At 41.3% G+C, this 27,880-nt stretch overlaps 1 protein-coding gene across 3 annotated transcripts in view; it reads left to right on the top strand.

Annotated features, from left to right (window-relative positions):
- RUFY3 (RUN and FYVE domain containing 3) overlaps positions 1 to 27,880 on the top strand; it is a 62,116-nt gene that overhangs the window by 24,976 nt on the left and 9,260 nt on the right. For 2 of the 3 annotated variants that reach the window (XM_084286100.1, XM_084286099.1), the window contains 12 exons: positions 11,575 to 11,748; positions 13,020 to 13,137; positions 14,933 to 15,034; positions 16,041 to 16,164; positions 16,818 to 16,879; positions 18,202 to 18,267; positions 18,374 to 18,443; positions 20,351 to 20,443; positions 21,193 to 21,273; positions 21,899 to 22,066; positions 23,500 to 23,597; positions 27,086 to 27,205. In XM_084286100.1, the coding sequence (XP_084142226.1) occupies positions 11,589 to 11,748; positions 13,020 to 13,137; positions 14,933 to 15,034; positions 16,041 to 16,164; positions 16,818 to 16,879; positions 18,202 to 18,267; positions 18,374 to 18,443; positions 20,351 to 20,443; positions 21,193 to 21,273; positions 21,899 to 22,066; positions 23,500 to 23,597; positions 27,086 to 27,205 (1,262 nt within the window). In that variant the 5' untranslated portion in view covers positions 11,575 to 11,588. Of the gene's footprint in view, positions 1 to 11,574; positions 11,749 to 13,019; positions 13,138 to 14,932; positions 15,035 to 16,040; positions 16,165 to 16,817; positions 16,880 to 18,201; positions 18,268 to 18,373; positions 18,444 to 20,350; positions 20,444 to 21,192; positions 21,274 to 21,898; positions 22,067 to 23,499; positions 23,598 to 24,703; positions 25,423 to 27,085; positions 27,206 to 27,880 lie in introns of those variants that run through there. The other variant, XM_084286101.1, reaches the window with a different exon arrangement.

Below are 27,880 nucleotides of genomic sequence, written 5' to 3'. Positions count from 1 at the left end.
GGAGACATGGTCTTGGTCAGCCTGTTCTCTAAATGTGGTATATATCAGTTACAGCTGCTTTGTTATCACTATCATTTCTGCAGAATAATCAAATGTATTGAATTTATCTTGGATATACTGTGAGGAGGAGCATGGAAACTGTCTATTTGCGGTTCTTTGCTACTATTTTGTGTCTTAAGAAGAATTTTTTTTCCCAGTCTTGTTAGGTGAAAATTCCAATGAAGTAGAGAAAGCTGTGAAGTGTAAACGAGGAGATGAAATGTATGCAAACCCTCTGCTAGATGCACAAGGAAATGAACAAAAAATATGAAAGGAGGTGCTAATTAAATGTATTCCTTTTCCTCTAAATCTGTGCGGGCCCCATAGTCCCTCAGTGCCAATGTAAATCCATGCAATTCTCACAAGCATTTCTCATTAGAAAGAGGCTGGGATTATTGCCTGCAGGGGTATAATAGGACGAAATATTTGAGACTGCACTGGACACTTGTTTGCAAGCTTTACGTGGACTGCTACTTGGTAAGAGCTTAAATTAAAACAAAAACAAATAAACAAAATAGCTTTGTCTTTTAATGTGAATTAGGTGGCAATGGTCCAGATGTAGCCAGCTCAGCTGGGAGGTTTCTAGCACCTTTCTGTGAAACATTGAGCCCCAGTGTGATGGCGGAGGGAGAATGGACTGCTTGGAATTTGCTGACCTGACATAGTTCAGTTATTTCCCATGTTGGTGAAGAATAATTCCGAGTGATGAGAGTTCAAAACCTGTGTTTTCAGTGCGCGAGCCTCCCTGCCCTTTGCTAACAGCTCGTAGTAAGATGGAGGACAAGGGCGGTGTCTGGATATGGAGCTGAGCAACGACAGCCTTAGAGGAGTAGAGATGTTAAATACTTGGCTTGTGCGTGGCCCGTGCAGTGCATGTATGTATGTATAGACAGCTTTTTATTTTTTATTTTTCAATTATGAGATTTTCTTCACCGTTTACACTTCAGATAAAGAAAAAAGCCCTCGATATTTGGTGAGAGGTCTCTGTTCACTGGGGATGTTTGTCCTTGATCTCAGTGTGCAGATAGGGATTACGGGACGACTAGAGTCTGGTTCTGATCTTTGTGTGTGGTGGAAAATGCTATTAAATAAATGGTTGTATGAGCAGCTAGATCTTGGCCTCATTTAATTTTAGAAATACCTAGAAATACAGGTAGGAAATGCATCTACGTAAACATGTTAATACAGCTAGTGTTTTGCAAAGCAGTTTGCCCAGATACTGAGTACTTGAAGCACACTGGTATCTGCATTATATGTACCAAAAACAAGGGGAGGGGGGCATGGCACTCCAGGAAATGAGTGCAGTGGAGTCCAGAAAACTGCAAGAGAAATCCGTCCACTGCTGCACTAAGCTACAGAAAGTTTACTTTAACTTTGAACTCCGGGAAGTCTTTGGGATGGCGTTAACACCTGTAATAAACGACCAAAAGCCATGAGTGGAGCGGAAGCAGGTGCTGGGGGTGGTGGTGGGGAACATCATTGGTGCTGTGCTGCTACAATTGCAGGGAATTTCTCAAGTGAAACTGCCAGCTGCACCTGGGGAGCGGAGGTAGGTAGGTCTGATTTGATTGCTCTTATCCTCCCTCTCTGCTCACCCCTAACTAGGATGGGGGAAAATCCCCGCTGAATCCAAAGCGGGTGGTCAGTTCAGCGTGGGGATATGGGTAGGACACAGTGAGCGGTGCTGTTCTGCCCTTGTTATTGTTGCAGTAATGCTCAGCCATAGGGGAGGAAGTGAATTTCTGCTTTATGGAGAAAACTGATTGCTAAAAACAATCTCCTGGAATAAAATAGTTTGTGAGGATATGGTGACTGTTGCTATTGCAGCTTAAGAAGCTTTTGGGGATTAGCTGAATTATTGGTCACAGTGGTATTTAGACTTTTTTTCTCTTCAAATGCAGCCAGCATGAATGTGCTGTTTGTTGGGTCCCGGGGCAGGAGGAGGCTGGCGGTAACTTTTCCGTGGGAGGGAGGAGGTCCTAGCAGCATGTGTACTTTGCTCAGGACTCTGGCACGGCCGGCGTGTGAAGGGGAATAGAGCCTTCCCTGTGCCTCAGTGGGCTGCAAATCAGTGCTGGGGAGAACGGGCACGTAAGTAGGGAACAGAAAATCCCACGGGGGGAGCAGACCGTCCGGGGCTTCATCAGGCTTTGTTTTGTGGGTTCAAACCCAGGGAATTAGTGGGTGTGCTGAAACAAGTTTGCCCTGTCCTGCCTGCTCCTCTGCCAGGACACCTACCTCCTCCCCATGCCTGCCAGCCCTCTGCAGGCTCCCAGCGAGGAGAAAAGTGTTTTCTGTTTGAGGTCGTAGTGAATCAACATCAGAACGATGACGTGAAACCTGTGACCCGAGTCCAGGCTAAGCTGGGTCACCTCTACGCTGTTTTTCTTTTGAATTGATGGTTGTAACAGAGTTAGACCTTCATTGAAGCCTATTAAAAAGTCCTCAGTATGTAATTTTCCTGAAACGTGCAAAGCTTGTCATGCTTGATTTTCATATATAGTTGCATTTCCCTGTTGTTTTGTTTTTTTGGGGGGGGGCTGGGTAGGAGGGAATTGAAGCAAATGCTGACGTTGTGTAAACACCAAAAGTTTTGTGCTTTGGTCTTATAAACAAAATAACATATTTCTTGCTTTTCTTTTTAGGATGTGCTTTACTAAAATATTGATTGTCTTAATGCAAAAAAAGCAACAGTTTCTACAGCTTTATTAAATCTTACCCTAATTTGCCTCTCAAGGAGGAAAAATAAGCTTTGCTGTATTGCTTTGTGCAGACTAACAAACCCTTTTGACTTGCAAATTCCTTGCCACTATGAATTGAGTCTTGTATTATGCGAATCTCCCTTTCAGTTATCCTTCCCTTGTACCTTGATTTTGAATCTTTCCTTTAGATCTTGGCTTGCATGACATTTTCTTTCTTTTCCTTTCTTTTTGCTGTTTGCAAAGACTCTTGGGAGGATTTGACAGATGTGGTGGAGCAATTGCGTGATGATACAGAAGGTGCGTGCCACACCAACATCTTTCAGCTTATTATTTCCACTAATGATTGGCTTTTGACTTATGATTTAGAGCCTGAGTGCAAAATACGGTTCTCCTTTCCAGTGCTAAGAGCTTTGGCTTTCTGAACATGCTTGTCTGGTTGCGCCAGGTTCACAGCCAGAACGTGCTGTACTCGTTGTACTGCGGATGGGTGTTTGGGGTCTGCTGTTAGCATGTTAAAGAAAATGCCTTTGATCCCTCTCATTTATGTGTTATTCCTTCAATTGTATTAATTTACCTTTAAAAAATGGGTATTGTGAAGGCTTTTCTGCTAAATTTTACCAATGCCTTCATGGGCTCTGCGTGATCAATTTTGGTTTCTAAATTCTCACTGATTGCTTTTAGAAAATATGGGGATACTCTATCAATGTTTTTTTTTTTATTAAAAAAAAAAAGGAAGAAAAAAACCTGCTACTAATTTTGAGCCTTGAAGTGAAAGTAGAAAAAGTGAACAAAGGGGTTGATTTTCTTACATTAAGTGGGTTCTAGGATGATTGTTTTCCTGAGCCTGACATAAACACAGCTTAAAAGATCCAGCAATATTTAGAAGCTGAATTTTAAGTAAGGTTTCAGAACTCACCCCGAAGTTTCAGTTTTTCTGAGGTACTTATTTCTATTTATCAAATCAAGACTTGGCAAAAAAAGACTCTCAAACTTGTTTTGCAAATTTTGATTAAAACTTGTACTAAATGAGAATTTTTAATATTGCACTGCTTGATTCTTAAAGCGGGGCAAGCATGAAATAAGTGAATCCCAGTTCAGCATGCACTGAAGTAAACCTGTAGTCTGACTAAAACCAGCTCTGCCTGGCTGGGGTGGAAGTGTATGCAGCACGGAAGGTGAATGTGCCTTTTAGAGATGAGAGAAATTTCCTCGTGAAGCTAAGAAGTTTGCATTCATCGTTTGGAAGAATATAAAATTCAATGTAAAAGTATGATTCTGGGCTCATATATTTTATAGGCCAAATTCTTTAAAAATTGTGATCTCAAATTGGAAGCTAACACTGGGGCTGTTGAAATCTGGAAGTCTTGAGAGCACAAGTCCCGTATTAATAGCCATGAAGGAATAAAACCAGCAGATGCGTTTTGGCTCTTTTTGCCAATTTGTGAGTTGAGCCAACACCGTGGCTTCTTTTTCTTACCAGTGCTTTGTTCAGTTTTGGTCTCATTCTCGCTGGAAAAATCTTAATCAGAAATTTCATTTGTTGCTTTATAGTACAGATAAGCAATTTAAACCTAAACTTGGCAAAGCAAAACGGTAAAATTAAGTGAAGAGTGATTATATGATAGACTTGGGGTTCTAAATAGAAGGTCAAGTCTGAGTGACAGCATGAAGGGTACCTCTGTCTTAAAATATGTAGTAAATATTACCAGAGAAATAACTGATAAATACAGAGGCAAAACAATGCGGCAGGTATGAGGCTTGCCGGAAAAAAACCTTCCCATGCAAGGAATTTGAAGCATATTTCTGGCTGAAGAAAAAAGCAAAAGCAACCATGACATAGCAAAAATACATCTTTATTTATGTTTGGAAGTTGAAATGGTATAAATCTCTCTAAAGAGGGTGTGTTGTGCACAAGAAACTGTTCTGGTGTATTAACTACACGGAGGGCTTGCTGGTCAGCTGCTGTGGGTGCTGCTTTCCCTAACTGTTGTGCTGGGTTATGTGCGTGGGCTTCTGCCTGGTGGACGCAGCCAGCTCTCCTCAGCCCTGGAGGTGTGCTCTCTCCCGACACAGCAGCTAGTTCTGCCCCAGCAGCGCCAGCCGAGAGATTTCCGAGGTAGCCTTTATGGAAGAAAAGGGGTTGGTTCTTTTCTTCTGTAAAACGTTGTCCAGATCTTTTGCGCTTATTTTTGTGGGATGGTGATGAAATGTATTTCAAAGATACATTTGAAATGTCTGACCTGTCTGTTTGCCCTTGCATCTGTTTCCCCTGCCTATCACCCTGTGCTGTTTTTGCTGAAACTCTTGTATGCTTGCTTGTTGGGAACTTGTCTTCCCTGGTAACAGAGTGTGCCTTCCCCCTTGAGGCCAAGATGAAGAGCATAATAGCAAGAACAGATGAGGCAACCATTGAAATGCTATAGAAATGCTGCTTCTCTCAGGAAACGAGATGCATGTTCGTAATGTGGTGTTAGTACAGCTTCTTTCCAGTGTATCCACAGTCCCTTAGAGTAGGCAGGCTGAGTTTGGAATACAGAAGCAAAAAATTGCAGTAAAACATTTTTCTGTGGAAACAGGCATGCCTCTACTGTTCACTTGTGAGCGTTCATTCATTTTTATTTTAGTTGCTGCTTACCTCTGAGGGAGCGAGTTGGCGGTAAGCAGAAGCTGTGTATCCCTCTTCTTGGCCATGGTAGGCAGGGAAGGCTGCTGCTAGAAGGCAGATGAGGACTTTGGATATAAGGGAGTGTCAGGAAAGCTCCAGCTGAGATAGAAGCTGAAAAGATACACACGGATGTTCAACTCCTGTTTGCTTTTGCAGTATTGAAACAGCCTGAGCTTGCTTGAACTTATTTGTCCATCAGGACTGACAGACTCTGGATCAGATGCCAAAAGCAAACAGCTCGGGGTGCAGGTACTCCCCTGGCCGCCAGCTCACTGTGCAAGCCATTCAGCTGGAAACAGCTGCCGCTAAAGCTGGGGTGGCAATGAGGAGATGACCATGGCGTGGTTACCTTGACCATAAGTCATTCTGTTAGCACAGGCCCCTGCTGTCAGCCTGAATTTGGGTACCAGGCCGTGCCCTGGGGCAGCTGGTGTGCAGGTAGGTGCCTGTACCCTCTGTGGCTTTGACCACAAGGATGGCGATTGCTGATGTGCTCAGGCTCGTGGCAAGGAAGGTTATTGGACTCCCTGTCAGTAATATGCAGAGAGACAGCTTCAGCTTTTTGAGAAGCATTTTCTCACCTTCTGCATCATGTAGCATGGCAGAACAGAGGCATGGAAAAAGTCATTTTAAGTCCTTAATTTATCTAGGGATTTATTTCAAGTTTATTTAATTTGCATTTATTTCAAATTATACATGTGTTCGTGATTTCAGAGCCTGAGCAGCTAGAACTAATGTCTTTCCTAATGTGAATTTGCTTAACTGAAACTCACTGCTGGCTGGTTTGCTGTGAAAGCCAGTGCTTCATCATTACCACATATCTCAGTTAACCCGAGTGCAGCATGAACTGCTCACAAGTTATTTCTCTGCTGTGCACAGCAGCAGCCTTTATAAATGTCAGATTGCTGGAAATTTGGATTCTTGACTTTTAAAATGGGTTCAGTATGTGGACAACCTTGCTAATCAATAGGCACTGCTTTGAGCAGACGTGTTTGCACTTAGAGCATTTCATGAGTCCCTGCGTTTGATCAAAGTTCTGGCTTTATTTTCTTCTTAAATCTGTTACAGGAATTCAGGATGAGGAGTGATAAAATTTATTGTCGCTAGGAGGAAAGTCCCTAGAAGCACAGTCACGGCTTAAGCTTTTGAGATCCAATATTGCGTTGACTTTTCCTTTGACTTTTTATGTTCCTAGTTATATATTTTACCTTCTTAAAAATGGTGGGGTTCCTGAAGTTCTTGGATGCTTTTGAAAGCTTTTTTTTTTTTTTTTTTTCCCCTAGAAGCTTCTCAGGAATGCTTTGCTTTTCATGCAGTTTGCATGTGAATGATTATGGCAGAGTTATACATCTTCAAAAACCTGAGAGTTTAGTGTTTTAGGGAAACAGGATGAGCAGATTATTTAATACCTGCCACGTTAATGGGATGCAAGCCCAGTGCAGTCATGACCACTGCATGGTCAGGGCTAGGTCTGTTCTGTAGAAGCTATGATTTTTAAATAGCAAAATTGTCTGGAGAATTTAAGATTACTTGAATTGAAATCCAGACCACATTGAAAGGCCAAGTGTAAGGACCAAGGCTTTATTCTTAAAGTTCACAATGTGACATTTATGGTCAACACAGGTTGAGCTATCTGCAGTTAATGGCAGAGAGAGAAAGTTGGAGAAGGTATTGGCACGAAGTGAGAATCTCAGCTTGGTGTCAGATTCAGGTTGTCAGAGCAGAAAATGGTTGGGTTGACTTGAAGCTGCCTTGACAGTCTTAGTGTATGAAAGAGCACGGCATGCAAGTAAAAATGACTTAGACTCAAACTCAGTGTTGTGTGTGGTGCAGCACGTATAACAAAGGTATTTGTTATTTAGGATTTTATTTTTGGAATAAGTCTTTGGGATTTTATGCGCTTTTATACCACATGACAGTTGATTTATTTACAGGATGAAAATCTTGGATAAGGTGCATACACAGAGCACCATCATTCACAACAGACTAATGAAGAAGCTGCCTTTAATTAGTCAATGCGATTAAAACATTTTTCAGTGATATGGTGTTATAATTCTTCAGACTGTGACTGTGTTTTAGTCTTAAATACATGGCCCAGCTTTCCTTTTTTAACTAAGTGCTTTCATCAGCTTGCATCTTCATCACCTCTTATCCTTTAGAGGTGTTGAAAGAAAGTAGTTACCTTGAACGTGCTTCATGCACATTTTTTTGTTTCTTTTTTAATTAGTGTCGCGTTGACGCTTGTTGATACACGGCAGTCACAGACCTCTGACTCATGGAAAACCACGCATCTTGCCTCAAAAAGCATAGCATACCCTTGACCTTAGCGTGGGTCTGCATGAGGCAGCAACTCTTGGTACTGGAAGAAACGTATATGGTTTCCTGTGAGTGGAATAGCACCTGAATTCTGAACAGTGTAGTTGGAATCAATCCTAATTCAAATAAGCTGATAGCCGTAGCCTGAGTAACGTTTTCTGTGTAGGTATCTTGCAAGGTTTCTTTAATTTTGCATTAGCCATTGATTTGCCACTTGAGCAGAATCACTTTGGATGCCGGCCCCGCTACTGATGCGATCGAAGCATCCCACAGCTCGATACTGCGGCAGGGCTCCCTTACTTACAGGCGCGCCTTGGCCAGTGGGGAAAAAATGCTGGTAAGGAAGGATAGAAGCTCTCTCCATCTTCCTGTATCTTGCTGCTGCCCCGATAAAGAAGAAGAAGCTGTGATTATTGACAAGATTTCAGTCTAGTCCGCTGTAGATGGAGCAAAACTATATCAGAAGTCCTGCGGGAGGGAGCTGGCTGTTTCTTTGTAGATGAGGTGGTTTTGGAAGGGGTTTGAGCCACGGAACCAAAGCAAAACATCATTTTGTGCCTACAGCCCGCTGTGGTAGAAGCAAATGCTGCAGTGACAGTCGTGTGCTCTTAGAAGGCAACTGTGATGGATGTAGTCAGAGGTGGCATTCGTTAGCATCATCCAGAAGTGCACAGAAGGGAATACTCAGGAGTGCTGAATCTATTTTTAACTGCATGTACAAAAATTATGTTTTTGCAATCAATTTGGTGTTATATTGCATCTGATTTTTTTTTTTTTTTTTTATTTTCCTGGGCCTGCATTTCTAGTAATGGTGGCTGTTCTCCTAGCTACGCAGCAAATCATAAAATGGATTGCAAATCATAAAACAGGTATTCTGCTCAATTTAAGAGCCAAATCTATCAGTTTAAAATAGTAGTAGTTCTGCAAAAGCAATAAAACTCACCCACTAAATTACATCTTTCTACAGTCCAATGCTCTTGCAAGGATTTTGTTGCTAAACGAATGGTTTAAGTTACCTAAACTGTGAAAATAAATTGCAAATGCCTTGTCCCAGACTTTTTATAAGCTGGGAGCCAAATCAATCAGTGCTTGAAGAGTGTAGAGTTAAAACGTAACTCGCCAGGAGCCTTGATCGCTCTGTCCCTCAGCAGTAGAAGACTGGCTGGAGACACAGGACCAGCTGAACTTGTCTGGTGCTTCTCTGAAAACGAAGACACTCTTCTGTGGCAGCAGATGTGGCCTGGAGTGAAATGAGACTCGTGGCTGTCGATTAATGGTGATTTCAGCCAGTGCATTGCTTAGCAATGGCTCCATGCTCTCCTTCTCCTTTGGATGGCTTCACTGCTGGAGCTGCTGTGTGCAGGACCTGCCAGGATGGTTCCAGTGAAATTTAGAGAAGACAGCTTCGGGTACTGCTTGATCTTGGAGAAGAAAAGGGAGAAGAGAGAGGCCTTGTCCTAACATGCTTGAAGAGACTAAACCAAAGCAGTTGCGGTACCAGGTTTGAGTGGTGGCAGCTGCCTTGATGGGTCTCTCCCCCTGGACTGTGGATTTTTTCACACCCCTTAAAGTTAACGGGGGCTACTTGACTGTTACTAGCCCAATTGCCACAGAGCTAGGTCTGAGTATTTCTTGGGCCATCAGCATCCCTGATAAAAGCAGCCCATCCGCTAGCAGACAGGCCATGCAAAACTAAGCAGCAGTACCCAGACATCACGACGTGGAGTGCCAGCTAGCTTTGGAGCCATGGGAACCTGAATGTGGAGTGCTTCAGAGGCAGATTCGGCTTGTTCCCAGGTTTTGCTGGCTCCTAGGTTTCACAAATACTCTCTTTTGATCCCCTTGTATAATTTCTCTGGTTCTTTGATTGGGAACGGCTGTCTGCGCTTCAGTAGTTGCTTTTCCTCTTCTAACCCCGAGGTGCCTTTCACTGCCTCCTTTGGCTGGTGCAGGAAGTCTCAATCACACAGCAGCAGCTGCTGCTCTTGTGGAGGATCAGTGTGATTTCTAATACCCTTTATAGTTCTGTGAAGTTTTGCTCCTTGCTTTGCTTCTGGATGGTGGGTACTGACAAGATGCCTCGTCGCAGTGGTAGGATGTTTGAGATGACGAGGAGGCTGTAGTCGCCCACACACGAGCAACTGGGCTCATCAGTACTGGCGCCGTGATGAAGCAGGATGATGCCTTTCATCAGCACAACAGCTGCTAAAGGAGGCAGCAGCAGTCTGAGGAAAACATACCCCTTTTGGCTAGGTTGTTACGTCTTAGAGGATGAGAAATTGTCCCTCATGTTGCTATGGACAGGGGGAGATGGGAGCTGTTACAAACCCAGACAGCTCAAGGCTACGTGTCTGGCAGAGGTTTGATGCCTAGTCAGTGGCAGACGTGCTGAAGACAAACCCAGGCTTCTGCAGGAGCTTACTTGGGGAGTAGACCCACTGAGGATGGGGGTTGCATCTCCTCCTCAACAATGATGGATGTTTCAAGGCGAGAGACACACAGGAACCTTCTAAGCTGTCTGAGTGTTGAGGAGAGAGAATCTCTGAGCAGCCAAAAAGAGCTTGAGAGCCCCCCCAGTGGCAGCGAGAGTCACTTCATGGGTGTAAGTGGTAGTGCTGGCTGGTAGCAGCAGCAGCCATGTCAATTCTTCCACTGCTGAGGTTTGTAGTTATCTTCATGGCTTCTTCCATCGAACTTAGCCTTACTTTCCTCTGCATTCTCTGCAACAGAAATACAGTTTTTCTTGAAATCCTTCAAGGATTTCCATCTCGGGTATTTACTTGTTTTAATTGCTTGCTGAGCACAAGCATGTTTTGTTAGTGCAGTGGGTGACATACCTAAGCACTGGGTGCGCATCCAGGCTTAGATGCTCTGTGGTCACCTTTTTTCTGCTAGGTGTAATAAACTCAGTGGCGAAGGTGGTAGATTGGTTCAAAGGTCTGCCGCTGTCTACAGCACCCCAGAATAAATGGGCCTTATGAGGATGGAGCTGCTGCCTGTGCTGAGGAACTTGAGCTCAAAAATTGGGTATGAGATTGCAGGTGGAGCAGTGGCAAACAGAAGACTTGCAGCTGATGCAACTCTGTATTGTAACAGCAAGGATTTGTCTCTGTTACTGCGTGTCTCCACGCCTAAAGCTTGAGCAAGCTGTATTGTGGACGTATAACAATTTCACTCTGGTTACAGGACAGTAATGCTGTAAAAAATTTTGTTTCTTGAGGTGTTGGAAAGGAAGGTGTTTGGGAAGAGAGGCATTTTATGTTGGCATTGGCATGTTGTGCTGTGCCAGAGGCAGGTTGTGGGGCACGAGGCCTGTAGGCAAGGTGAATTAGCTCTGTTACACCCAAAAAAAAAAAAGTCATGAAAGATGCAAGACTTGATAGAGAAGAACATTGATGGATTAAGTGTGAGAGGATTCATGGTTGGCTGTAGGTTGAAGAAAAAATCACCTCTGCAGAGTTCTTACTGGGTTGTAGCTGCTGGATGTAGCTGGGGATTCGAGCTAGAGCAAGGGACAGCCGTAACATTCAGTAACACCTTGTCAAGATGGAAAGCACAATATTATCATCAGCCTTCAAACTGATTTCTTGAAAAATTAATGATTTTGTAGCGAAAGTATCGAGGAAACCCTTGATATATCACCTACTCCCATGTCAGTATGGCTTTCATCATAAAGTGCTAGTTAATTTTGACTTTTCTCAAGAACAGACCTGTGGAGAGCACCTCTCATCAAACTGTCACTGCCATTAAAAACATCTTCAAGCTGGGGGACAGAAAGAGGGAGATGGGATATCTTATTGTACTAAAATTAAGTTCTGTTACTCAACAGTATTTTTCTTCTGTTTTCTGTAGATCCTAATTATCTCATGGCTAATGAACGCATGAACCTGATGAACATGGCAAAACTGAGTATCAAGGGGTTGATCGAATCTGCACTTAATCTGGGCAGGACGCTGGACTCCGACTATGCACCTCTTCAGCAGTTCTTCGTTGTGATGGAACATTGCCTTAAACATGGCTTGAAAGGTAACCTTCCTTGAGAGGAGTCCTCCCGTGCTGTTGGTTGTAGCATAGGAGCAAGAAAGAGCAATCTTGTTTCAGGGTCTGGTTTGGTATTCAGCAGCAGGCTGAAGAGAGCAGAATGTCTGTTATGATCACAGGTGACGTGTGTCTGCTGGAGATGTAATAGCGCAGGTGAAAAGTTCAGTTGTTGATGTTGCTTGTCACTTCCTATAACAGCATTGCAGATGTGACTCAAATATGACGAAGTCATTAGGAATAAAGTTGGCTCCTCAGCAAGATCGCAACGCCACTTTTTTTTTTTTTGTATGTCTTCACGGTTCAGAGGGGCAATGGTCCTCTTGCTGGAAGTGGAGATGTAGTGCTGAGATAGTTTCTTAGTTCTCTCAAAATTGCGGATTTGGGCTGTGTGCAGCTATTGTCGTGTAAGCTGTCGTGTAAAATGGCAGGCAGAACATATATTCATATTTACAATATGGAGTCACAACTTAAACTGCCCGGTATCATGCTACTTCATTTGCCGCCCCTGCTTGATAGTAGCTTGGGATGAAAAGTAGGGGATATTAAACTCCCTCTCAGCACCTGTATGTACATCCTGCGGTGCTGCTTTATTAGCTGAGTTCAGTGTTATGTGCTGATGAAGCGATTCCTGTGCTGGGTAAGGTAACATTGTGCAAGGGAGAAGTGTTCATACTCCTCAGCTTTGTTTATCTGTTTGCTGGTGTCCCTACTGCAGGTTTTAAGTTAACTGAGTTCTCAGTTTCCTTACAGCTGCTGTGAAGTAGCAGTAAAACTATGGAAGAAGCAAATTAATTTCCAGTTTTGAAATGTAGTGGTTACTAGAAACCTTTCCTGAAGGAGGAAGGGATGTACAGGGAAGCCTCTGGAAGCTGTGGCAAAAGAGTGGATTCAAAGTGATGCAATTCTCTTCTATGTAATGTGATGGACAGTGAGGGAAAACTACTGCACACGCAACATGTAACTTGGACACTGAGAGCAACCTTTGCCACTAGCACTGAATCTTAGCTGTTGGTTATCACTGGGTGTTGTTCTGCAGTATCTGGGATGTATAAAATTATTTCTGGCATCCATCTCAAGCTCCTGTTGTGTTATTTGAATGATGCCAGTAATTGCCACACTTGAGCATAAAAAGTAATCTGTTATACTTGCCCAGTAGAATCTTTCTGTCAACTGCTCACTCGCTTCTGACCTTGTTTGAGAATGCAGATAGTCAACAAAGGCTTAATGGACTAATTTTATATCTTTCCCTTTTCCAGCCAAAAAGACTTTTCTTGGGCAAAATAAGTCATTTTGGGGACCTCTAGAACTAGTAGAAAAACTTGTTCCTGAAGCTGCAGAGATTACAGCAAGTGTTAAGGATCTCCCAGGTCTGAAGTAAGTATAGTCTTTTACTGCACAAATAAGTTTTTTCTTTTTAATTGTAAGAAGGATCCTGAAGAAGAGAAGGGGGGGACAAACATAATCAGGAATCTGTCTGCCATGTTCTGTTGATATAAATGGTTCTTCAGTCTTTTTTTTTTTCCCTTAATTAAGGAACTACAGAGGGAAAGAAAAGGATATGTTACTTCTTATATTAAGCTCAAGGGTTTCATGGACAATAGTACATTGCTTGTCACTCATTTATGGTTAGCAATGTGTCTTAGGAACGTATCAGTCTTTACTGACTCCCTGACTGCAGAGGAAGGGAATTGGAAGGGAAGTTGTAGAGGTCATTTTTCTTTTTAAATAAATTCAGATGAACTTGTAAAGTTTGTGTAAAAGGAAGGCTCACAGAGGTGGAGAAGATGTTAGTGTGTGGTAAAGAAACCTCTTTGAGGATATATTGCTCTTAAAAGTTGCATAGTCATTTCAGATATCACATTGAGGTTTGCTTATTCCATTACTAAAAAAAATTGTTAGTGTGAAGGCTTTCAGTCTAGAAAATAGCTAAAAAGTTTGAGTAAACTTTGGTATGAGCGTCATGATTAAGAACCAGATCTTCCTTGCTCAGAAAAAGGGTGAATATATTCAATAGCAGCTTCTCTTGGGTTAGTAACTAGTGAAGTATATATGGACAGGTGCTTGTACTGGAGGACTGTGCAGGATTCTGCCTGGAACAGCTTACAAGATCAGCATGGAGCGCTAGGAGTGTCATGCCAGAGCTCCTGTTACCTTTTCCTGTTGTACCAGAAAACTGCAACATGACATGAAATAAAGGACAGCTTTGGAAGAGGTCTCTAAAATATTGCCTTGTATACATACTAACCCTTGGCTTATGAAGTGTCATGAGTGTTAGTGAGGTCAAGACCACAACAGGGAATAAGGAAGATGACTTCCACGGGCAACTGCTACTTATACTGGTTGAGATTAGAAAATAAAGTGCTCCACATGCTGCTTGCTATAACACAGCTGACTGCTGGAGACTGAAATTTCCTTCTAATCAGGGTACTGCTCAACACGGGGGGATTTAACACCTTCCTTTAGAGCATCTGATACTGGCTCTGGCCAGTATTAGGGTAGAGGAGCCAGAGCTGTGATGCAGCATATCAGTTCTCGTATTTTTTAAAGCTGTGTGCTTCAGATTGTCAGGAGAAATGGGGAGAAGGGCTGGAAGGGCTGTGACTATACGCTATTGCATCCTGTGAGTGCGTTCATGAGCAAAACACTTGAAGAGAACACTGGTGAATTTGTGATTTTGTTGTCTTTGTGGATTCTCAGCAGGCTTAACACCTACCTGAAGAAATGATGCCTGGGCATCGGTGTTGAGCTGAATATACACACGTTCTTCTGATTTGCCGTATACACAACTGCATTTGAACTAGAGTTCATCTGCTTCAGTAAATCACCTTCTGTGTAGTACCATCCAGCACCAGTGAAGTCAGGAAAATATTGTTAAGATAGTAACAAATACAGGATTAGGGGAGAAGCAGTGATAATTCTTTAGATAATTGTTTACATAACTTGTACTATGTGATCTCTATAAAGCCTTCTCCCAACCCAAACCATTCTATGATTATATGACAAACTTGTCTGTAACTATTCATGCTTAAATACCTTGTATATCCCTCTTGTCATCAATGGCAGCTGTATCTTCAAGGTGCAGAAACTTCAGACACAATAGGATTATTAAAGCTGTCTGTGGATATGTATTGCAGTTTGTGTGTAACTCCTTCGTTTCTTGCTGTTGTAGGACACCTGTGGGTAGAGGAAGAGCTTGGCTTCGCCTGGCTCTAATGCAGAAGAAGCTTTCAGAATACATGAAGGCCTTGATTAACAGAAAGGATCTTCTCAGGTGAGTAGTGACCTCTCAGATTAGATAAGGTTCCCTTTTGCCCTATTGTAAGATATTTTTTTTAAAGATCTTTTACACCCAAAAGGTAAGGGTGTGTGTACTCTTCCTGATGTGATGGTAATGTTTGTGAAATGTAGAGCTTCCTTTGAAGGAATAAAAAAGTTTAATATTCTTTTTTCATTCAGGAGCTGCCATTTTGCCATCCTTATTGTCTCAAGTGTCTGTCTGTTAGAATAAATAAAAATTTTGTTTCCAAAGAAGTGACTTGGGTGAAATATTTGTATAGATGGGATGCAGTATTCTCGTTTGTGAGATCTTGGCCCTGGACTTGTTTCTGACCTTGTCACTTCATTAGCATCTGACTCAGAACAAGTCATTTTGTTTCTCTCTGTCTGCTTCCCCATTCATAAAACAGCAGTTAGTTTTTAGGGTAATTGCAAGTCCATAGATTAGAGCTGCTATGATTACATTAAGTAGTAGGATTTAATAAATACGTTAATGTTTCTGTACGTAAACAAGTAGGTTTTTGTTGTTGTTGTTGTCTGTCCATGCAAATCCATAGCTGACTTGGGGCTGGAAAGGAGAACTTTCTATTGTCCACTGGAAAATGTGGTGTCTTATGTTAGAGAAGTATTTGATGGAGCAGTAAAAGTATGCTATTTGTAAAACTCTAACATTAAGCCTCAATCTTGAATCCTCACTGTGCTCTGATATCGCTCAACTTTCATGCTTACTTTGCATCACCTTCTAACAGCTGAAAGCCCAGATCTCCTACTTACTGGGTCTTTGCCTCACCCCAAGATGTACTGTGCTGGGCGATGTTTGGTCAGAGCATCAGTTTGATAGGACTACACTTCTGTGTAGTTTGTGTTATTGCCTGATTTTTGTTAAGCCTGAGCTTGTTTTATTATTGTATGAAATACCAGAAAAGCCATTCTAGTTGGCCTTGTTCTGGTCGAATTTTAAAAGATGCAACATTTGTTTTCTCCTGTTGTCCATCCTGCAGTGAATTTTATGAGCCTAATGCACTAATGATGGAAGAAGAAGGTGCAATCATTGCCGGCCTGCTAGTAGGTTTGAATGTCATTGATGCAAATTTCTGCATGAAAGGAGAAGACCTGGATTCACAGGTACTGGGTTCTGTTAATGTTTTTTCTGCTCATTTAAATTGGACTAATTTTCTGTTGTAGAGGACTTTGTTTATCTGAGATTCATATCTTTTTTCTATAAGTGATTTAAGACTAATACAAGCTTGCTACCATTATAGTGTTCATCAGTTAGCTGGCATCAGAGATTCAAGATTTTGGTTTTTTCTTTGTTATGCTTTCATGCGGTCTGCATTTGGATTGCTGTGGTGTGAAATGCAGAAGAAGATAAAGCAGAGTGCTGGGATGGACTTTCCCAAAAAGGGGGGGAGAAGTGGACTGATCTTGTAGTTCACTCCTGCCATATGACTAGATCAATGTAGCCATTAAACAAAAGAGAAAAGGCCCACGTGCACTTACGTTACAGCTTGCATAAGCAATGTATGGTTCTAGTGATGATAATGTTTGTCCTTATCTCCTAAGACCTGCTTGCTAGCTTGCTGTTTCTGCTAGCATATTCTTGCTTGAACAAGGGTATGTTTTCCTTCATTTTGGCTAAATTACTGGTATAATGAATCTTTGTTTATAATACAACATGTGCTGATGTTCTAACTGAATGACCCTGAACTTCCATAGCACACATAACAGTGTTTCTTCTTAAGAGAATCATTTGATGTAAAATGCATTTTTTTCCCTAGGTTGGAGTTATTGATTTCTCGATGTATTTGAAAGATGGGAACAGCACAAAAGGCAATGAAGGGTAAGCACACGCATGAGAGTCCTGCTTGTCATCTCCTGATAACCTTTCGAGTTTTCAAGATAAATTGTTATCTCTTGATGACTTTTCAAGTATTTCAAGTTGCCCTGCAAGCTGTTAAATTTTTCACTAAAACGTTGCTTAGAGTGAATTGTTCCTCTATGGGAAAAAAAAATGTATAAATAAGATACTGGAAGTATTGGGAGGTGGCAGGGGAGGGGAAGGTGTCCCAGGAGTTCTGTGTTCTTTATTAACTGGCAATTTAGGAAGATGACAATACCTTAACAGTGACCCTTTGCTGAGTTAGGTCTGCCATTCTTGAAAACCTTTTTGGTAAGCAGCTTAGTAGCCTTTACCAGTTGTGCAGCTGGCAGGATAGCAGTTGATTTTTGGCACCATACCATCCCTAAATAAATTCTCCGCTTGGAACTGATCATAAGTGTAATAGTTCTGAATACTTGTGCCAGTGTACACAAATGTAGCTATGCAACTTTCAGAGCAAGATCTTGAAAAATACTGTGGGTACACTGATACACCGATCCAGTCTTGTGGTTTTCTGAGACTTTTGAGACTCTTTCTTCCTATTTAAGAGGTTCTGCCATTTTGAAATCAAGTACATGTTTAATTATTGTACCTCAGGGTCTGGTGTTTTGATTGCCGTTATTTTATCTGTAGTTTCATTTCTAGATCTCTTCTTTAGTTAGGATTTCCTGCTGGAAATGCATGCAAAAAAGCACATTTGTTGATGGCTTTCCTTGAATGAATTTTGGCAAGATAACATAACTCTTGTCCCATATAAAAGTAGTACAAAGCAGTTTTTTAATTCAAAATAGTTTTGTACTCACTAAAACATTTTCTGCCTTAATCCTTCCGTTTCATGTGTGACAAACTGCCTGAATGTTGTCTAGTTGAACATTAACAGTTGGCTGCATTTCCTCTTAGACCTTTAATGGTGTCTCTTAGGTCTATTAATACAAATACTGAGGTTTAGGATCAAAGAGAAATTGTGCTATTTCCTCTTCAGCTTGTCTTTCTGTCCATGTAAGCATTCAGAATGATGGTTTGCCTCCATCCCTCTGTGGAGTGTGTAGCAGGGCCAGAAGCCCCTGTGGGGTGATCAGGGTGGGTAGCATAGTTAGATATGTGCATGCTAAAAGTAGGCTGAATGACTTGGGGTTGGCTCCTCTCTGTCTCGTCATCTTTTGGCTTGGTGGAGAAGACCTTCTGATCTGCTTGGGGCCTCCACAAACATGCCACACAGTCATTGGTTTTAGATGTGAAAGGACTATGCTCTGGCTGAGCTGAGTGATTGTTTTTTTTTCCAGGGATGGTCAGATAACTGCTATTTTGGACCAGAAGAACTATGTAGAAGAACTCAACAGACACTTAAGGTAATATATGATGTATTTATTCTTTGTTATGTAGTATAGCACAATAGAAATGAGACTACCAAAAAAAAAAAGAAGGAATTAATGTAGGCTTTCTTCCTTTCAACAGTGCTACAGTGAACAACCTACAGGCAAAAGTGGATGCCTTAGAAAAATCCAACACTAAACTGACTGAGGAGGTAAGTGTAATAGGGAAGCATCTGATGTTTCGGCCTTGTGGAATTAAGTGTAGAAATGGTAAGGGAGGATTTATTTTCAGAGTTGTGGTGTAAGTAATGATGTCAGTTTAATAATGTAACTGGAATAACTGAGCTGCCAAGGAATTACATTAACTGTTGCTGCTAACTAAATATGATGTAGAAAACAGCTAAATGTTTATGTTAAAAATCAAAACCGAATTGAATCCGCTTTTTCCTTCTGAAGTCTTGAATTCTTTCTGATTTTTGGAAAATGTTTTAGAATAAATTGTACAATGGATGTGGTTTCAAATGCTATACAGCTGACATGGTTTGAGACATCAAAATGGTATGAAAAACTTTATAAACTTCTATTTGTTTTTGACAGATGCAGAAGTTTACTACTATGTTAAGATATTACTTGAAACATAGCAATAACTTTTCCTCTAGCCTGTCATGATTTGTAAGAAATCAAGTCTTTCTGGATAAAACATTGTTCAATCTGAGCATGGAAGGTAGTTGGCATGTGAGTTTTAAGTGTAATCTGTGTCTTGAAATTGGTTTTGAAGTTTATTAATAATGGAATATATGTAATAAAATCTTCACAGGTCAATTCCCACGACAAATGGGTGAAAGTAATTCTCATCCTAAAAGTTTTACAGCGTCTGTCAGCATGTCACTTAGCTCAGCAGAATGACTTTGGTTAGGACATCTCAGTGCCCTGGCAGTATAAATATGAAATAGAAATTCTTTCTTGTTTGTTCACCCTCGTCAGAGGTCTGTGTGTTTGATTCTTGAACACCTTCTCTAATGGACGTATGCCAAACGATGAGAAGCTGTAGTAGTGGAAGGTAGTATATCCACTCTCAGAATTAACTTCCACAGTTAAAAATGACTAACTTTTAATTTTGAAAAGGTGGTCTACAGTAGGCTTCAATTGGTGCTAATATAATATATAGCTTTTGGTTTATTACCTGCAGCGTATGAACGCTGTGTCCATTAAGCATGGTATCCGTGAAATTAATTACAATAATGAGTCAAGTATATGTTGAGTTGTAGTAACTTGCCTGTCTCTTAGTGAAGTCTCTCTTGGAATGTAACTGATCTTTTCTTGTGTGCAAGGCTTACGAAAGTTACAATTTACCAAGCCAGAAGGAGTTTTCGGAAGTTGTTTTGGACTTTGACCACACATTCAAAGTAGTCTGTTAGTCTGCAGGGATGTCTTTATGGGAAATTATTCTGAGGCAATGTCTTGTCTCGTAAGGGTGGTGTGTGCTGCTGACCCTCAGTTTCCAGTTAAGCCTTCCTCCTGTAATGAGGAGCACTTTTAGTAGCACTTCTCCTGCCCAAATGCTTAAACACTCAGAGCATCTGAAGTGCATGTCTAAATCTTGCACTTCAGATGCTCTGAGTAGCAATGTATCCAAGCTAGCAAAGCTGTAGCAAATCCACACAAGTACTACCTCCCTGGTTGTTTATTTCCATTGCTAAAGTTCTGTTTGTGTTTTTTTAAGCTACTTTTTTATGTTCACTTTTTTTTTTTTTTTGTTATGCCTGTCAAAGGAAGAGGAATGGAGTGAGGTTTTACATTGAGTTGTGCTAATCATGGGTTATGTAGAGTCTAGCAGGTAGTGACCCTTGGAACTGAATAACTTGACTGGAAGACATGGACAGAAATGGTTTGGAAAATCTGTTTTAGTTACCAGTGACAGACTTCCACTGTTGGCCAACTGATACTCTTTCAGATGGTCTGCCTTCATGACAGGGGTTGAACCGTCTTTTCACTTCAACTATTTGTTTTTCTCACTTGGGACGTAAACAAATTAATACAGGAAATCTATCTAGAGGGGGAAAGAAACCCTGCCAGTTGTGTGTTTGGTACATTTACTGTTGTTCTGTTTTGTTCACAGCTTGCTGTTGCAAACAACAGGATTATTACACTGCAGGAAGAGATGGAACGGGTTAAAGAAGAAAGTTCTTACATCTTGGAGTCCAATCGTAAGGTGTGTGTGTGTATAGATAATTCTGGAACCCTTTGGGCAGTTCCAGCCCAAATTTGATGCAGAGTAGGTGTTTTGAAGAGACTTAATTTCCTTATGTATCTCATGGAAATCTGTAATAAGTAAGGGTAACTCCAGGTGGGCCTTCTGCAGAGGGTAACAGATGGACCCTGGCCACAGTAAATCCTACCTGGCATGTGCTGATGAAACAGTGAGCATGTGCAGAGCGGCAAGCTAACACAGCATGCTCATGGCTTGCTGGGTGGAGGTGTCAGAAGGGACAGGAAGAAGGATGATTTAATTAAGGGTTGGCAAAAAAAAAAAAAAATTGAAAGTAGGAGTTCTGCTTTTTTGGCCCAAAATACTACCCTTTTCAGAAATGAAGGAGTATTCCATGTTGGAATACTCTATCATCTTTTCTTTGATTTGTTGAAAGTACTAGTAACTATGACAGAATCTGCTATGGGTTTTAAACCCCATCAGATATTTGTCTGAGACTTTGTAACCATACGTAGTATTTTGTCTAAGATCTGAAAATAGACAGTCTGTCCGTTTTATTCATATTCATTGAATTGCACTGAGCAGCTTGGGGAAATAGTCACTTCACGTAAGCTGCATGCTGCATTAACTGAGTAGAGCTGCTGAGTTTTGATACTTGCAGAATTTGTTTTCAAAGTGGGAAAAACAAATGATCACCAAATGTGAGGATTACTGGCATATATAATGACAAGTTAATTGGGTTTCTTCCTTAGGTCACTAAAGACAGAACTGCAGATGGACATGCACTGACTGAGGCACGAAAACAGTTAAAGGAAGAGACTCAGCTGCGGCTGGTAAGGGCAGCATGAGGTTGAAGCTCACTACAAATGGCTTTTTCACATAATTACTCCATGCTAGATGATGACTTCTCAACATGTTTGGTCAGGGGCTTACTGTCATTTCTGCCTGTCTACCTCACTCTGATCTGAGACAGTCTTGTCAGAATTAATGTTAATTTTGTGACTATTTATCAGTTCGAGGTCTCTTTCTCAAAATGAGCAGCGCAGTTGCTTTTCTAGGTCTGACGCATCCCCCTTGCAGGTAAGGATATTGCCACTATCTGGATTGTTACTCAATACCTTGTGTTCAGCTGGTGCAAAATAAAATGCCTGAGCAGAACCTTTTAAGAAAATTAAGTCTGCCAGCTTTTTCACTAGTCCCCTCCATCAGGATGGACTCAGGTAGTGCTTTCTGACTCTTTACTAGTAATGCTGGTTACATGGCTTTAATATTGGATTGAAATAACATATTTGTTGTCCTTAATTGTTTTTGATGTGTCAGATCTATAACTGTGATGCTGTGGCAATGCAGCACACTTTGGGGTTGTGACTCCATTGCCAAGAGCACCAGTTAAGAGTGATTACATCACTGATGGTGAAGAAAGCTGGCGAGTAGTGCTGACTGAGCTGTGTGTTCCAGGATGTGGAAAAGGAGCTGGAGGTCCAGATTGGGATGAGACAGGAAATGGAGTTAGCCATGAAGATGCTGGAGAAAGATGTCTGCGAGAAGCAAGATGCTCTGGTGGCGCTCAGGCAGCAACTGGACGATCTCAGGGCCCTAAAGCATGAACTATCTTTCAAGCTGCAGGTAGGAAAATAATTAAATCAAATGGGATGAATTCCAGATAAAACTTTTTTGGGGCCTTGGTTTCCACACCCCACCTTGTTTAAAAAGTACTGAGTGTGGAAGGGACAGGCAGTATACCATACTTCTGTCTTGCTCCTGTTTAAACCTTCTCCCTATCTGTATATTTTTTTTCTACATTTGTTTCTGTTTGCTGCTCGCATTAGGGCTGACATTCTTCAGGTTAAAGTTGATTTGTGCAAGAAACTTCAAGGAAGATATTTCTATAATGACATATGCACTGATAGTCTTTTTGCCTTTTTCAAATTGGTAAACCAACAGAAGATTGAAAAAAATAAAAAATGCCTTAAGTGAAAGGAATGTTTCCCTGCGTAGGTTACCTTCACAAGTGTCTGTTAGAGTACATTATCTGCGATTGGTAAGGATAGGATTTTCTCCAGTGTAGTGAAGTGCACACACTGTAGTTATGATTTGGGGGAGGGTATCTTAGTAGTGGCCACTCTTCAGTTGAGCATGTTTTCCAGGTATTTACATGATTGATCGGTGTTCAGTAGTTCCATGTTGGTTTCTTTCTTTGCAGGGTAGAAAACAGATTTTTAGCTTTGCCAGTTCTCTGAGATGCTCTCCCTTTATACCTTGTTTTACTTTTTTGTTGGTGCAGATACTCACTTCTAGAGCCCACAGGCGTTTTTTTGTCAAGGGTCAAGCTAAGAATTTAAACAGCAGTAATCATGCAGTTTGGTTCAAACTGCTTTCCAACTTTTGTATGTGCTTTGTAATCCCAGTGATGTTTTTTCAGTTTAGTAAAGAGGATGTGAGCTGCTGAGGGGCAAGACAGAAAGCTGTAATGTTTTAAGCAATTGACCATGTTAGGAGTTAAAGGAAAATGCTGTTTGTTGTGAAGAAAGACTGGCAATGATTTGGAAATGTATGTTTCATTGGGGAAAGCATCTTCTGGCTTTTGTGTGGTTAAAAACTAAACCATGACAGCTTCTGTTCCAATACGATCTCATATTTGAAAGTATATGCTATCATTACATACATCACTGCATAATGGCAAAGAGCAGCACATAATTCTCAGAAATAAACAGTAAAATGAATTTTAGAATAAGAAAGTGTTGCTTCTGTGCTCCTTGAGCCAATCATTCTGTGCACAGCAGTTGAGTGATCTTAGCAGCTGCTGCATCACTACAATTACTACATATTATACAGAAAGCAGAACTGATTATGGTATTGCTTTTCTGTGGGGTTCCCAGATACAGCCTGCACCTGTAGGGCAAGATGCTTGGCCTTACTATATTGACCTGGCATTTGCTTTTTGAGCGCCTTCTGTCTGTTTGGGTTCTGCCTCTTTCATTTCATTTGCCACGTGATATGTCCTGGCTTACTTTGGTTTTACCAGTACTTACAGAAAGCACATTGCTATTTTTTTCCAGAGTTCAGATATGGGAGTGAAACAGAAGAGTGAATTAAACAGCCGTTTGGAAGAAAAAACAAATCAGATGGCTGCTACCATTAAACAGCTTGAACAAAGGTAAAAAATGAAACTTACAATTACTATAATTGTTTTCATTATAGTGATAGTGTCACACTGAAATGAATGAAGTAGGTGAGAGCCCAAATGCAGTGCTTAGTCACCTCTAAATAGCTTTACATTAAGCGAGTAGGATTCAATCTCAGCGATAATTTTGAGATACTGTTAGAAGTGTTTTGCATAATTAGGAGGGCTTGCATTAAAAAATATACTGCTAGAACAGTACTAAAGGTAGCAGCTTTGTTTATCTGTGTCAGCTGCGTATTTGTATGTTACACAGTCAGTTACCATCTCTGATAGCACTGATGCATCTGATAGTACAGCCACGCAGTTAAAGAAGTGCCTGATTTTTGATAACTATTGCTGTGGGAGCAAGGAGGACAAGCATACAGCAGAGGCCAGTTTTACAGATGCTTGGTTATTCCAGATCTCTCTGGTACTGTTTTGAAGAAAAAAAAAAAAAAAAAAAAAAGAAGAAGAAGAAACACACCCTAAAATTTGAACCATTCTCTTTATGAACTGACAAATGCTCTGATTCTTATACTTTCTGAGAAAAATAAGCTTGAAAAAAATCTCACGTGAAAGTACCTCAAGGAAGATGATAGGGCAGCCTGATTGTCACTAAAGGTTGATGGAGATGTCCTGGACTAGATGGATGTCATTCCTACAGGCTAAGCTCCAACCTCGTGGCTGTGTTGCTTTCATGTTATTAACCCTCATGTAATTAAGAGGGCCTCGGCAGTGAAGTTGGGTTTATATGGCAAGGAGCAGTGCTCCTTTTCCCCTTTTTTCTTGTTTGGCCAAAGGTTCAGAAGTTTGATCTCTGTGAATTGCCTTAACTGCTAGCTTTGAGCAAAACCAGGGGAAACCTTAGGTCCTGGCAAGATGTATTGTGTGAGGCTTACTTAATGAATAGTTCATTGCACTAAATTGATGTCCTTATTTTTAGGGTTTATGACTCTTAATGACATAGGTCAGTTTGCTTGTAGAAAAATTGTATTTTAAAATGTATTGTATCTTCTCAGCTAATTGACTTGCTCTTTTTCTCTTGCTGTTCCTATTTTTTTCCATTTCCTCCTCATCCTCATTCTGACTTACTTATACAGTGAAAAGGATTTGGTGAAACAGGCAAAAACCTTAAATAGTGCAGCAAACAAACTGATCCAGAAACATCATTAGATGTTTTTATGTCTGGTCACCTCACAGCTCTGACATCAGAACTCATTTATGAGGGAAGAACTTGAGAATTGCTAAAAATCAACTGTTAAAATGTTAATTGTCATCTAAAGTTGATTTGGAATTTGCTGAGTTTTTAAAATCAGTGAGTTTTTCTTCAGAGATTTAGTCGGATATTAAAAATCCCCAACTTTGCCATTTAAACTGTGTTAAAAGTACCAATGAGTTGGCCAATAAACACACCAGAAAAGCGTAAGGAATGTGGTTCTGTACATCCCGGTGATGCATGCCGTATGCAGCAGCACAAGTCTTCAACATGTATGATGGATACTAGGCACGTTGGCCGAGCCGATATTGCATTGGCCAGCTCTGGAAAGTCAACTAGTTTTCTGTGTTTCCCTTTTTGTGAAGTAGAGGAGAAAATGCATCCCTGGAAGTTGTTGAAAGTAGTTGTGTGCGTACCCCAAGCCGTTTACCCATTCACTTCTGTTCTGTGGGTTCAGCCCCAAGTCAAAGACAGATGGGCACGACTCGATAGCTCATCGCCGCGAAGACCAGCCCTCTTGTAACCAAGACTGCTTGCAACGATTTTGCCTTAGTGACTTGGTGGGAGGGTAGGGACTTATCCTTATTCCTTTAAACTTCATGTGTCCAGAATTAGTAGCTAGGTGTCTTAGAGTAACATGATAGAGTGGTAAGTTCAGTGAAAACCTCCTTATCTCTGCATTGCCTTCTACCTCTGCCATGAGTCCCTCTAGACATACCTTGCTGTTCTTCCTGACTGAAGGAAGCTGAGGAGAGGTGTTTTTTGATAGGTCTCTCCTCTCCCTAGAAGGGGAAGTTACATGTTTTACAAAAAAAATTAAAAAAAAAATCTGATCTTTATACTCTAGTGTTTGAAATAAACAAAATAAAAAGAAAAATGTGCAGTGGTGGGGAGTGGAAATGGTAATTTGGTACTTGACCACTCCTTGAATGAGTAGTTAGTGGTTTAAAAGGAAGAGTTGCCTTTTACTGTTACACTTCTTTCATTTGCTTCGAAGTTTCTGTTGCTCAATACAAACATGGAATTTGCTAGTGAAAGAACAGCTAAAGCTTGGAAACATCTCTGGATAGGAAAAATAATTGTCATTGTAATACCCTAGTGCAAAACTGTAAGCAACAGTACCTTGGACTATTGTAAATTAATATCCTCCTCCCTGTGGCCACAGAAGTTCAATGTGCTGGCCCTTTACAGCCTTTACCTTATAAGTGCTCCTAGAGATGTTTTTCTCTCAAGAAAATGATATTGGGGAGGTTTGAGTGAAATAAGGTTTATTTGCTCTGGTGAGATGGTTGTAAAAATTCTTCGGTGCCAGTTCCCCCTTTGCGCTGTTGGATAGCGCTCCGTGGGGCAGCAGGAGGCAGATGTGACTGAAACACAACTGGGGAAAGATACCTATTGACTCTCGCTAGGTACGTTTAAAAACCTGTGAGGCTCAGCCTAGTCCTCCTATGCACAAGCGTGTGCCACTGCTTAGCTTGTTCAATGGACGCCCGCACACAAGCAGACTTGGAGACCAGGTCTCGATCTTTAAGCGATGCCCAAGTCTCATGCTTGAAAGTATAAACTTAACCTTCAGTAATCCTTTACTAGAAATGCATTTTAACTACCTGTGGGGGGCAAAAAAATGGTGAAAGCTTTCATCAAGGCGTATCCGAGTAGCAAGTTAGAACTATTAACACCCCTGCCTCTCCTCAAATTTCCCCTGTAGGAATAGGGGATTGGGCTGGTTTCGTTTGCTGTCACAACAATGTTAAAATCAGACAGAATTATGCATCTGGCAATTTCTGATGTCAGGCCTGAAGCAGAGATGCTTTGGGGTACTAATGCCTGGGCGCTTGAGTCAGTGTGACAGTCTGTGGAAGAAACCAGGAAAATGCACTAATTCTAAATATAGTAGCTAACCTATGTTGCAAGTTCCAGTTACGTGCGTAAAGCTGAGATGTAACATACATTAAATTCAAATTTGACTTAAAATTCTGTGTACTTGAGGTTTGCTTTGAATCTGGATAAAAGTGATGTTTTATGTTTTTCATCTAATGGCTGTAAACTGTAGTAATAGAATAAAAAAAATTGAAAATCAGCGCTTCTGCCTGGTTCACCTGCATTTTGCATTTCTTTAAAATATTTTCCTCCTTCCCATTGCTTTTACCATCCCTTTTTTTGGCTTTACCTTTTCACTGGGTTTTTTAATTTGTTGTTTAAACTCGGTCTTCCTCCCCACCATGGCTTTTGTTTTTTATCACAAGTTCATGTGGCTCAAATCCAGATTGCGACAGGCAGAGAAGGACCGTCAGCTGGCCCAGCAGGACAACCGTCTCTTCAAGCAGGAGTTTGGAGACAAAATCAACAGCCTCCAGCTAGAAGTGGAAGAGCTCTCCAGGCAGCGGTGAAGAGATCCTTTTCTAATTTATTTTCTGGGCTGTTCTTACTGTGTGTAGACAAAAGCAGGCAGGGCAGTTCTAAAAGGAGGAAGGGGCTGCAGGCGGAGGGACGAGACCTGATTTTGATTCCAGGTGACATTAACAGTGGGGAGGTGAAATGCTTTGTGAGACAGCAAGGCTTTTAACATGGGTATCTTTAAAGTTAAAATGTTGAAAATGTGATTGCAAGAAAACGCAAAACAAACAAACAAAAAAAAACACTGAGTGGTCAGCAGAACTCACAAGCGAAAGTACAAATCTTTGTGGCGAGGAAATATCAGAAACAGGCTGCAGAACATCTCTTGGATGGAAATGAAACGTCAGGGTATTCTTTTTGAATACAGAAATTTCCATGGATGCTTTCTGCACTTTGGGCATCTGCCCAGAACCATCTCTTTTAAGAACTGGCAGTGCTAGTGAGGTAGGAGGATGGAGATCACAGCAAAGTACAAAGTGTGTTTGGGAAGCTTGGTCAGTCCTCGATGTGCACCAAGATGCTATTGCAGGTTAGTCTGCTCTAGGGAGCTTGAGTTAGTTGGCTGTATGCTTCAACATGCAGTCAGGCCTCTGACAGCCACACAGACCTCTCCAAAATCTAACATTACACCAGACTTCTCACTTGTAGCAGCATAACCTGCAAC

Source organism: Netta rufina (genome assembly GCF_964035555.1).
Source record: "Netta rufina genome assembly, chromosome: 4".
Taxonomy (NCBI): domain Eukaryota; kingdom Metazoa; phylum Chordata; class Aves; order Anseriformes; family Anatidae; genus Netta; species Netta rufina.
This window is presented reverse-complemented; position numbering and strand designations above follow the sequence as displayed.